General features: G+C 36.3%; 1 protein-coding gene across 1 annotated transcript in view; it reads left to right on the top strand.

The window, feature by feature from the left end:
• Positions 1-12826, top strand: part of LOC126812126 (tudor domain-containing protein 5) — a 59208-nt gene that overhangs the window by 2892 nt on the left and 43490 nt on the right. The window contains exons 3-13 of the mRNA XM_050538385.2: positions 216-269; positions 996-1149; positions 1762-1907; positions 2821-2929; positions 5435-5523; positions 6082-6293; positions 7707-7854; positions 8505-8566; positions 8821-8890; positions 11179-11259; positions 11557-11700. Coding sequence (XP_050394342.2) covers positions 216-269; positions 996-1149; positions 1762-1907; positions 2821-2929; positions 5435-5523; positions 6082-6293; positions 7707-7854; positions 8505-8566; positions 8821-8890; positions 11179-11259; positions 11557-11700 — 1269 coding nt within the window. The remainder of the gene's footprint in view (positions 1-215; positions 270-995; positions 1150-1761; positions 1908-2820; positions 2930-5434; positions 5524-6081; positions 6294-7706; positions 7855-8504; positions 8567-8820; positions 8891-11178; positions 11260-11556; positions 11701-12826) is intronic.

Raw genomic sequence — 12826 nt, 5'->3', positions numbered from 1 at the left:
TAAATAGCTAAATATGCCCTGTCTGTTTCTGTTAAATTTCATCATGTTCTTTCATTATGTTGCATGGTCTAATGATGAAAGGTTGGAGAAAAGCTGAAAATTTCCTTCAACACAAAATATGATCTACATTCCTGCTGTAAATGTAAATAATATGTAAGAATTTATACAGCAAGCATATATTTGAATATTAGTGAAGTGTTATTTATATATTATAGGTTTTGATTGCCAAACCTGGTATACAAGCAAGCCGCTTAGCTTTCGAGTTTAAGGTAAGAAGCTGTATCATTCACTGTACTGTTTTAAAGAAAAGACTGTATGTAATTAAACACACTAGGTATAAATAGACTTTTGTGTAACTTGTACAAACTTAATGATCCACTACCAATTGCTATGATTTTTATTAAAGGCAAGAACCTCCCACTAAACCAGTCCATGGCAAGAGGCCACATGGAAAGAGTGCAAAATCATATTCGAAAAAGAGGAAAAAGATTTGGCTCTCCTAGGTCTTGTCTGCGATATCACTAGGTCTTGTCTGCGATATCACGTTTGTAAAAGCAAACATAAACAAACTAAGGTGCTACTACTTCTTTTACAAAAAGTAAATACGAAACGAAAGTTCAGTGGAAATGATGTCACTCATATATAATATGGAGACCATGAAACGAGCATGATGCCTAGCAATGGAGGTCATTGTGCATGATGCTAATCAATGGAGGTCATGCAGTGAGCATGATGGTTATCAATGGAGGTCATAAAGCGAGGATGATGCTTATCAATGAAAGTCATGAAGTGAGAATGATGCTTATCAATGGAGGTCATGAGGCGAGCATGATGCTTATCAATGGAGGTCATGAAGTGAGCATGATGATTATCAATGGAGGTCATGGTGCACTAATTGGTCAGACATATTTTTATTACGATATGCTATATGATTTCTTATATGTTTTAAAATTTGCTATGAGTCTGCTAATTGTTTATTGTTTGTATTATTGTAGACTATAATAGGTAAAGACTTACCATTTAAAGATCATGGTTATCACAGTGTTATAGAATATGTCAGTGATTTACCAGCTATAGTTAGAATAGAAAGACCTAATCCTAGTGGTGATTGGTTACTTTACGATGCTACTGCACCAATCAGCCCTTCTGGTTTGTTTTTGAATACTCTATAATTTTTTTGCTCCATGCATTATTGAACATTGGCCAAAATTTACCGTCTTTATTTTGATAGAGTTAATATAAAAGCTTTTTTTTTTTAACCCTTTTGTTTCTGGTGTTGAAAATTAGGGACCGTTAACCGAGTCGTCCATAAAGTTTCAATAGTGTGTGAAGACCCAGTGCCTGGATGGGTGCCACATGTAGTAAAACTATTGGTCAAAATGTTCACCAGGTTTACAGTGCCCATTGCATATTAATTAAGAATTTTAGTTGCTCGTAATGCCCACTTATCAAGTCACGTATTGTAAAGAAAAATGTTAACTTGGTTACCAACTAATTTAAGAATTAAAGAGTTTTTAAATGATTTATTTGAGAACTATGAAGGTTTGTAAGATTCTATTGGTTTGTAGATGACCATAACATATTATGTTTTACCTCTGTGAATGGGTTTGGATGGCCGAATGGTTAGCCGAATGGTTAGCATGTGTGGGTTATATTATAATGTCTGTCATTGAATCAACTTGCATGGTTTTGATTCGCTTATTATTATTATCAATGTTTTATTGTAGAGGGAATACTAAACCCCATTTCATTTCATTTTAGAGAAAACTGAACGTATAAATAAGAGTATACCATCTTATACAGGAGGTCGGAGAGTATTAAAAGATGTTAAAGAGGCTATATCACAAGTTTTACAATTACATCAGCCTGATGGTATCGCCATGTTCAAATTCCCTCAAGCCTTTCAGGTTAGTGGTGTTTCTCCCATTTGACGCACTCAAAAAGGGAACTGTTTTATTGTCAGTGTTCAAAACAAAAAGTGTGATTACTTTTTCAGATGCGACAAAAAAAAAAAACGAGTTCCACACATATCTGTATAAGAGTACACATAAAATAAAATTGGGCAGATGAAATTCAAGGAACACTAGGGAGGAAATGCAGTTGTAGTGGCAAAATTATCCTCCTCACAATCCCGAAAATGCAGATATTATATCTGAGAAATTTCTAATTAGCAAAACACAACTACCATAATAGTTTGATGTTTGTGCAAAGTTTCATAAAGATATTAGTGCAGGGTATTGCCACTGCAGTCACGATACGATACATATTGCGATTCAGGTGCTACAATACGATTTGATTTGTATCACAACTCATAACCAGGTCAATATTTACCAAGAAAACAAGAGGATAAATGAATAACTGATATTTTTAGTCCTTTTATTTGAAGAAATAAAAAAGTTTGATATCACGATTGATGCGGATCAAAATAAGGAACAAAACAATTTAAGAGTGTACCTATCGATAATGTGTGACGTGGATAATTATGAGTGACAGGATATTTACTGAAGCAACAAAATAACATAAAAAAAAAAAATCATGATACATCGATACTGGAATTGTGGGAAGGTGAAATGCGATTCATCGCTTCAATGATATATATCGTGCCAGCACTAAAAGATATATTGAACAGTTTATGGGATATGCTCCAGAATCCAAACTGAGATGGAAGGACTGACAGATGAGTGAGAGCACATTTCAATATCCTTCCCTTAAATACTTTTTTAATTAGTTTACAGTTGTATTGGTGTGGCCGAATGTTTCCATGGCGACAATTTCTTGAGGTTTTTTTCTGATAAAACATAGATAAATATTTATTTCTAGGATTATACAGGCCTGACAATAGATCCTTGTTCCATGGGTTTTGCAAGTTTTGAATCAATGTTGTTATCACTAACTGATGATGTTCTTCAAGCTACATACAGAGGTCGAGGTAAGTTAAACAACTCATCTATAGGGCTGTGTTGGTCAAGATAAATTAAACAGATATTCTATAGAGTAGAGCTGCTGTGGTCGATGAAAATTAATTAGGTATTCTATAGGGCTGATATAGTCAAAGTAAATGAAGCTGGTATTCTAAAGGGCGGAGGGGACCACAGTGGTCAAGGTAAGTTGAGCGGATATAACATAGGGCTGAGTGAGTCAAGGTAAATTAGGCAGGTATTCTAGTACATCAATTTTTTTCACGCAAGGATTCCCGGACATATTTGATACCTTTGCAAATTTCGCACAAAAATATTTTTAAATGCTCTGTTGACCTGTCTTTGCAATATATAGGAAAAATATGCCAATTTAGAAATACAGTAGAATCTGTATGAGCAGCCACTCCTATTCAGCGACATCTCCTTGTAAGCGGTCACGATAAATTCCCCCCGTAAAAATTCTGTTGTTGTCCCCCGCCTTTCGAAGAAAGCAGGGGACTATTAAAATGGGTTCGTCCGTCTGTCTGTCTGTCCGTCTGTCTGTCCGTCTGTCCGTCTGTTTGTCTGTCCGTCTGTCTGTCCGTCACACTTTTTGGGACACAATAACTCTCTTCCTAATTGAGCTAGAATGTTCAAACTTGGTGTATGTGTTTATTAGGTCAATGCCTTGATGGAGTTCGAAGATGAGCATTTTCCGCTTAGGGTAAGCAGAGATAAGCAATTTGATTGGTTGATGCTTTGGGACACGATAACTCTCTTCCTAATTGGGCTAGAATGTTCAAACTTGGTGTATGTGTTGATTAGGTCAATGCCTTGATGGAGTTCGAAGATGAGCATTTTCCGCTTAGGATAAGCAGAGATAAGCAATTTGATTGGTTGATGCTTTGGGACACGATAACTTTTAATTGAGCTAGAATGTTCAAACTTGGTGTATGTGTTTATTAGGTCAATGCCTTGTTACATCAATACCTTGACTAAGTTCGATAATGAACATTTTCTGCTGAACGTAAGCAGAGTGACAAGCAATTTGATTGGTTGAGACTTTGGAACACAATAACTCTCCTTCTAACTGAGGTAGAATGTTCAAACTTGGCATAGGCGTTCATTAGGTGAATGCAATGATGGAGTTCAATGATGAACATTGTCTGCTTAGGTTAAGCAGAGATAAGCAATCTGATTGGTTGATGCTTTGGGGCACGATAACCTTGGTTATAATGAAGTGAGAGCGATGAAACTCTTAAGTTTGATGGTGAGAATTTTCTGTTTAGTCTAAGGCGCGATAAACAATTTAATTGATTGGTCAAGACATAACAACTCTGCTTTTAATTGAAGTAGAATGTTTAAACTTGATGTAGATGTTCATTAGGTGATTGTCTTGACTGAGTTCAATGATTAACATTTCGAGCTAAAGCTAAGCAGAGCTAAGCCATTTCTTTGGTCGATGCTTTGGGACACAATAACTTTGATTCTATCTGATAAAGAGTGATGAAACTTAGTATATAGTTGATAATCCGTTTGATTGCTCGATACTTTTGATAAAAAAAAAATGCGATTAATTAATGTGTCATCTATTTATTTTGGCATTTCGGCGGGGGACATCAGCCTCACTGTTGGCTTGTTTCATCTCTTTATTCAACGGCCACTACTCTAACGCGGCCAGCGGTCACTATTTTACTGATAAATTCAACAAAACATCGCCCATTCAACGGCCATTGTTGAATGATACCATCTTGTCGTTCTTTGTAACACCCCCGCTAATCCCGCGAGTAGTAGTTAATTAACTGGACCCCCACTGATCAGGTAAAAAGAAATGTAAAAATAACAATCAACCCAGGATTATCTGTTAATTAATCTTTTGTTTTATTAACCTGATCATTGTTTTCATGCGTAACGACACATTATTTGATACTGATTGAATAAAATTAAAGTACCAAGTTTTGTCACGGTCATCTTTTGCATTGCCACTTTGTTGTTAAACAGACATTTTAGCACCTCCTATAATATTACATACAGAGTTACACCCCCTGTAAATAGGTGATAAAATCAGCGATTGTTTTTTTGTTCGTGTGCTTTTTTGATAAAATAAAATTAATTCATCGATGTTTTTCACAAAAATGGATAAATATTATCGAATGCATCACAATGGTAGACAGTAGTATCGAAGGTTGGTACAAAATGACAAGTTTACAGAAGTTATATCCGAGATTTGAGTAAAGAATTTTCGTTCGGCGCAAGATTCAGCAAAGGTCAAATTTACCGATGCAAGTATTGATGTTCGCTTCCAATGCATCCAAGCATAATATTTAATTTATGTCAGCACAAAAAGCACCGAGATTTTATTAAGAGGCCACTCCCGTTAAGCGGTCAGTTGTGAAAATTCCTTTGGGTGGCTGCTTAATGCAGATTCTACTGTAGTTAATGTTTAAACATTGTTGTCTTTTGAAGACAGGATTCTTGTGGAATTTAACATATTTTCAAGCAGTCATATACTTGATGAATGATACTATTATTTATAGAATGTGTGATATTGTCAGCCAAGAATACAGATGAACCAAGAAGATTTGATCAACTCTTACAGAAATTTCAGCCTCATGCAACACCAGTGGTAAGATTAATTTGTGTATTTTTTGACACCCTTTTTCTTGTTGACTTGGGCCTAAATTCATATCTGCATCAAAGTGTGCAAGGTTAGGGACAAACTTTCAAGTCCTCCCATTTACTCAGAGTGACGTTTGTACCCTACACACATTAATTTATTATTAGTCTGCTACGTGATGTAAATGTTATAAAGATATTGGTATTAAATCTGCCAAAAACACTCAAAGGGCAATAAATTCCAGTGTTTAAAGACTCATCTGTTTGAATGTGAATACAGTTGTATTTGACTGAATATACTGTTGTGTAAATATACAGTGTACATAGTGTTTGGCGCTTTGAGCTTGCATATGTGTATGGAAATTTGTGCATTATAAATATCATCATTATTATTTGATTTTTGCTGTTTTCGGATCTTGATAAGGGATCTTCATGAATAAATACAATTTACCATTCAGCAGAACAAATCAACATTAAATGCAATATATGATTTTATTTTGCAAAACAAAGAGAAAGCTGTATATAAAATAATGTTCTGATTAAATTGAAGATTCTGGTTGTATTTCAGCCACCTCACGTACAATCATACCAAGAGAAGGTTGGTCTACCTGAGGACTGTGTTCTACCACGAACATATTACACGTATCAGACTTTACCAGAAGTCACGGGAGAATATATAGAAGTATTTATATCAAATATTGTAAGTCCAGGTTTATTCTGGTTACAACTTCGTGGTAGACGTACAACAGAAGCTCTGGAAACTTTAATGGATGAGTTATCGTAAGTATCCTGCGTTAGTGCTGGGTATTTCAACTCCAGTCACGATATGTTACGTATTGCTCAGTGCCGGACTGGTGGGCCTTTCGGCCCACCTGTCAGGTCATTGACCAAGGTTCACACATGTACGCGTCAACGGCGCATCACGAGCGCACCAAAGGCACGCGAGCGTCCCAGGGAGGTCGGGAAGCATTTCAGGCCAAAGCAGAAGAAGGCAAATTTTTGATTTCCTGATACAATTAGATAACAGAATGACCTAAGAGCACCATCATTAGATGAATTTGAGAATTCTCTTCAATGTCAAAAACAAAAGATGAATTACATGGTTCTCGGTATAATGAGGTTGAACTCATAAAGTTCTTTCCTTGTAGTACACTTCTTTTTTTGTGTTGTTTGTCAGTCATTTTTTTCCTATATTTTCCTTCTTTCTTTTCTCCCCCCCCCCCTCCTTTCTTTCTCTTTTCCTTTTTTTTTTTTTCTTTTTTCTTTATAGGCTTAGGCCCACTTTTTTTGTCCCCCGCCTTTCGAAGAAAGCAGGGGACTATTAAAATGGGTTCGTCCGTCTGTCTGTCCGTCTGTCTGTCTGTCTGTCCGTCTGTCCGTCTGTCTGTCCGTCACACTTTTTGGGACACAATAACTCTCTTCCTAATTGAGCTAGAATGTTCAAACTTGGTGTATGTGTTTATTAGGTCAATGCCTTGATGGAGTTCGAAGATGAGCATTTTCCGCTTAGGGTAAGCAGAGATAAGCAATTTGATTGGTTGATGCTTTGGGACACGATAACTCTCTTCCTAATTGGGCTAGAATGTTCAAACTTGGTGTATGTGTTGATTAGGTCAATGCCTTGATGGAGTTCGAAGATGAGCATTTTCCGCTTAGGGTAAGCAGAGATAAGCAATTTGATTGGTTGATGCTTTGGGACACGATAACTCTCTTCCTAATTGGGCTAGAATGTTCAAACTTGGTGTATGTGTTGATTAGGTCAATGCCTTGATGGAGTTCGAAGATGAGCATTTTCCGCTTAGGGTAAGCAGAGATAAGCAATTTGATTGGTTGATGCTTTGGGACACGATAACTTTTAATTGAGCTAGAATGTTCAAACTTGGGCTCAGGGTAAGCAGAGCGATACCCAATTTGATTGGTCGAGACTTTGGAAAACAATAACTCTCCTACTTTGATTGTCCCCCGCCTTTCGAAGAAAGCAGGGAACTATTAAAATGGGTTCGTCCGTCTGTCTGTTTGTCTGTCTGTCCGTTCTGCTTATTTGTGATAAATTTATATGTGTCCTCTAATTATTTTCCTATTTCGGCGGGGGACATCAGCCTCACTGTTGGCTTGTTTTAATGAGTTTAGGCCCAGTCCGGCACTGGTATTGCCATTTTCAAATGGTTAACACTTTGTTTTTATTGTTTGCAGTGATTTTTACATGTCATCTGACAGTAAACGTTATAAAATGCCTGATTGCTTGTATATGATTGGTCAAGTATGTGCTGTGATATTTCCAGAGGATAATAATTGGCATCGTGGAATCATCACTGGTATTAAAAGCATGGAAATAGTGGAGGTTTATAGTATTTAAATTATAGTTATTTACATTTCATAATTCAATGTGTTAGCTGTGTTTTGCGGGCATTACTATTAAACACATCTAGTTGTTTGGATGGGATGGAAAACCAAGGTCCAACTGTGTAGCCTACTTGTTGGCATACACATAAGCGAACCCTTGCAGTTGGAATCTATGAAATTTGTAGACTGGAATGTTATAAGTGCATAACCTTGGGTGGTTAGAACATTAAACTCTATTTCATTTCTGTTTTTATACGTCAACATGCCAATTTTGATCAAACTTGAAATATAGGTCTCTACCTCCCAAAGATCTTGGTTTCTTTTGAAATTGGCATGTATTGGACTGTTACTTCATGGATTATGGCCCCTGATTGTTCGAAAAATCACCTTTTTAGTTTGTGGAGCCTCTAGAAGTCACAATTTGTATTAAATGTTAAAAACCGTTTAAATATATGTATATCACCGTTACACCTCAATGAAGGATGAGTTTGAATTTCGTAACTCCATACACTTCATGTGTCCTGGTCTGATTCTAGTATTAGAATAGCCTAGAAATAGAAATTGGCGCAGTATGATGGGTGAATAAAGTAACCAATAGACAGCGATTTGATCAATTTGAATTTGTATTCCATTTTAATTTTTTTCCAGGTTTATTATGTGGATTATGGTAATACATGTTCTGTTCAGAAAGATACGATACGATTATTAAAGTAAGCTTATGCTATTTTACGTTACACTTAATTAAAGAAGTAAGATGATTATTCTGATTATTATTAATTATTTTCTTCATACTACAGTGTTTCTATGATTATACCTCCCCTCTCCCACCCACCACCACCCCTTCCATGCGATATCAGTGGTCACCATGTTCCTGATAGTATTGTGTAGCTAATCTGTATCATTATTTTATTCATGTTGATTTTGAGAAAAAAGAAGAGTAATTCAAAATATTTTGTATTTTTAGAACTAAGTTTAGAAGACTACCTGCTCAAGCCATCCAGGCCAGACTAGCAAATATTAAACCTGTTAAAGAGGTATAATTGTTTATGTATTCACTCGTATTTTAGCGACATTTAAAGTAAAATTGAAACCTTACTATGAAATGAAATGAAGGAACCCTCAACATTTAAGGATTTTAAAAAAAAACATTGAAACTATTCTATACATGGTATATGGGGGGGTTGGATGGCCGAATGGTTAGCATGTACGCGCTGAATCATAAGGTCTGTCATGGAGTCAACTGGCTTGGTTTCGATTCCCTGGTAGTACGTGACAAGGAGTAGGGTCACCCGTCCAATCTCGTGGGTTTTCTCCGGGTTCTCTGGTTTACTCCCACTGCTAAAGACCCCGACGCGCATCGAATTATTGAAATAAAATTGAACCATGTTAGTCCCGAAATTACCTAGTTTGTGTTGAGTTGACATTAAACCCTATTTCTGGTATACAATTGTATGGAATACAGTTACTGTTTATTACTAAGCAACATTGTGACTAGGATTCCCGTTGCTTGATGAAGACTGAATAATCCTAGTTGAAATGTAACTTATAAAGAGTGATTTATTTCATAGAATTGTGTGCTGTATTTCCAGTACAGTATTAAATGCAACCAAAAAAAAAAAAACCCAGAAAAACTATTCTATTTGAGATAATGTTCGACATAATTAAGGAAGGAATAACACTGTATTGCTGTCACCCCTGTCCATCTGTCATTCACATTTCTCATTAACACAATAAAGACTATGCAATCATGCATGTATCTGTCTGAAAATGATATTCCCTGTTGCTACAAAATCTTATTAGTTTGAAATTTATATTGGTTGTCTATCCTATTGAATTGGAAGAATTCTATTGATTTTCAGCAATTTTCGGTGTAACTTCTAGAGTTATTCCTCTTTGATGCGAAATCCTAGTATCTTTATTATGGGCTTCAGGACTGATCCAACCCTTTTTAAAATGTTTTGATCCTAATTAATTACTTGGATGATTTAGGCCACACAAAATAAATGTCTTGTTTCTCGGGCAACTGACAGCTGAAACTGTAGGGAGGGAGGGCGGTTTCTTTTTTTTTTTTACTCATTGATGGTGCAAAATAAAATTTGGCTATTGCTGAAAATTGTTGGGGCGGGAGGGCGGTCTTTCTTTTTTTTTTTTTTAAAATGAGAAAGTCATTACTTGTTTACGTTTTTGCTTTCCGTTATATTCAACTTTATTGTACATACTTAAAACATAAACCCAAAATCAAGTCTACTAAAACACTGAGACTGAACACTGACTGAAAGGAAAATAATTTTCCATATTTAATTCACATAATTGAAATTGGTTTAAAATAAAATTCCATACGACTATGTAATAGCCCTCCATAAAGACAACAATATTTTTAAAAACTAAGCCTCTTTCACCAGGTGTATCAAAAATAATAATCATGGTAAACAGTATTTAAAACTAAATCTAGTATCGCCGGTTTATTTATAATTATTTACCGAATTCCAACCAATGCATGTCACACCGTGTCATCGGTATTGGAGATTGCCGGAAATACTGTTTCTTGGGATATTCGGTGTGTTTCTCAGGATATTCGGTGTTCTATCCGGTGTTTATATTGAATGACTATTTAAATCTAACTAACAACTGGTCAGTAAAACCATCAAATCGGTAATCCAATTATTATTTTCCGGATTATCGAAACTACCGTAAATGTGCTAATAATGACCCAGATTCTAAGGTATGCATTATGACGACTATCGTCATCGTATCGTATTCTTAGCTATAATTAATTAACCTGTTTTACGGTTCATTATTTTATCAATAGGATTTTCCAAACAAGGACCGACTGAAGCCGGCAATAATGAGCCGATTACGATCGAATGATTGAAATATTGTCGCCAATGACTTTTAACACGAATCAAATTCTAGTTTATCAGGGGAGGTAATTAATATCACGTGATACAAAATGGAGGTTCTTTCGATATCAATAAAAAAGGCAAATCTGCCAAACTTCGCCATTGTTCGGATAAAAAAGACAGCATGTTCATCTGAATCAGTTTTAATACATTTGAATAGATATACATGTATGGCGGATGTAGGTACATGCGGGATATTTTTTTTACGACTTGCTTGTCGATGTGCGGGCGGGCGTTACATATTTATTTTTTTTCATCAAGACTAATAAATAGACTGCACGCGCAACCAATTTTGCGTGCGGGCGGTGCCCGAGAAACAAGTTATTTTATTTGTGTTGCCTTATGCTCGTAGGTAAATGTTTTATTGCCTGGCAACCCATATTTATTCAAAATTAAAATTACATACTTTAACATTGTTGCAGGGTTGGTGTTTGGCATCTCGAGATCGTATGTTAGCCATCTGTACCAATAAACCTCTAGTTGGGTTCCTAACAGCGGTTAAAGTAAGTACACAAAACATGGTAGTATGAATTATTTATTTACAAGTATTTTCAAGCATGACTATTTATATACAGATATTTTCAAGCGTGACTGTGCTATGAAAAGAAAAGGCAGTTGTAACTTTAAGATATAATTAATAATTTATGTTAGAGTATTTAGGGGCGGATCCAGGTTTTTGCAGGAAGGGGTTTCCCAGGTTCCAGGGATAATGTATCTTTTGGAAAGGTCCGGATGGGTTCTCTCCCCCTGATCTTGAACATTTTTATACGCCTACATTTTATTCGTTCATCTATTAACAGAACCGTGTATTATCTCTGTGTTTAACTGATACGTCACAATTAGAAGATATACATCTCAATGATTTACTAGTAGAAGAGAAATACGCTGTATTTGCACCTGATGAACTTCACCCTTCTACTCTAGGACCCACCCAGTTTGCTGAGGTAAGTATCCAAATTCTCATGATCCCCCTCTTTGTCAGTGGTTCAGGATAGAGGGCTTGGCAAGAAACAGCGACTAGTTGTTTTGATGGGAAGAAAAATTAAGATTCCAGTGTACAAGTTAGATTGCACGTAAAAGAACCCTCACCATTAAAAACGACAAAGAGTAGGTGGAAACACTGCTTTCAGGAAAAAATTTCCCTCAGCGCACTGCCGTCTCCATTAGCCCAATCTGATTTAAAACGGGAGTCAGGGCGGCTAAGTGGGTAAAACGCTGGCTCGCTAGCCTGGATGTTGGGTGTTCGATCCCTGCATAGGCCGAGAAAGTTCATCCAGATTTTCTGGTGTGGTTCCCCTTGTCAGGACAGAGGGCGTGCACGTAAAAGATCCCATGGCAGTTGGAATTCGATATAAGAGTAGGCTGTAGTGCGACTGCCCGAGCAGAATTTCCCTCATAGTGCACTGTATGGCATATGCACATCTTCATTAGCCCAGATCGGAACAGAGCAGTAGGACGTTAAACCCCATTTCATTTCATCTGATTAAAACACAGATCCTATTTTGTTTCATTTTTTATAGTTCAAAATTTTGTTTTACTTATCTGTACTACACTATGATCTGGAAGAGTTGTTACATAACCGCGTTTTAGTTGATGTGAGGGATAAGCCAATGAAACAGTCTGTTGCATCGAGTTATTGGCGTGCGATGCACGGAACTGTAGGTATCCTACTAGAAACATCAACGCCGATCGGTTAATCAAATGTGTGACATCATAGGATCAAAACCAGCTTGTATGACCCATGTCATGACCTCCCACTACAATTAGTCAGATCTTCATGTAGTAGAGGCCATCGAAAGTATTAAAAAACGAAACGAAATATAGATCTATATTTTAATCAGCTTGCCATTAGCCTGGGCCCTGTTTCTCGAAATCTTAACTAAAGTTAAAATTCAAATTTTAGTAGATAATTCAGTTTTGATTGGCTAAGCACTAAAATCAGTCTAATATTATCCAATCAAATGACTAAAATTTGGATTTTATCTTAGTTAAAATTTCGTGAAACAGGCCCCTGGTTGGTACCATCAAGTAGGATGTTAAACCCCATTCCATTTCATTTTGTGTCGTTTG

This window comes from Patella vulgata, chromosome 1 (assembly GCF_932274485.2).
Source record: "Patella vulgata chromosome 1, xgPatVulg1.2, whole genome shotgun sequence".
Taxonomy (NCBI): domain Eukaryota; kingdom Metazoa; phylum Mollusca; class Gastropoda; family Patellidae; genus Patella; species Patella vulgata.
The sequence above is the reverse complement of the archived record's forward strand: the minus strand, read 5'-3'. Positions and strand labels throughout refer to the sequence as shown.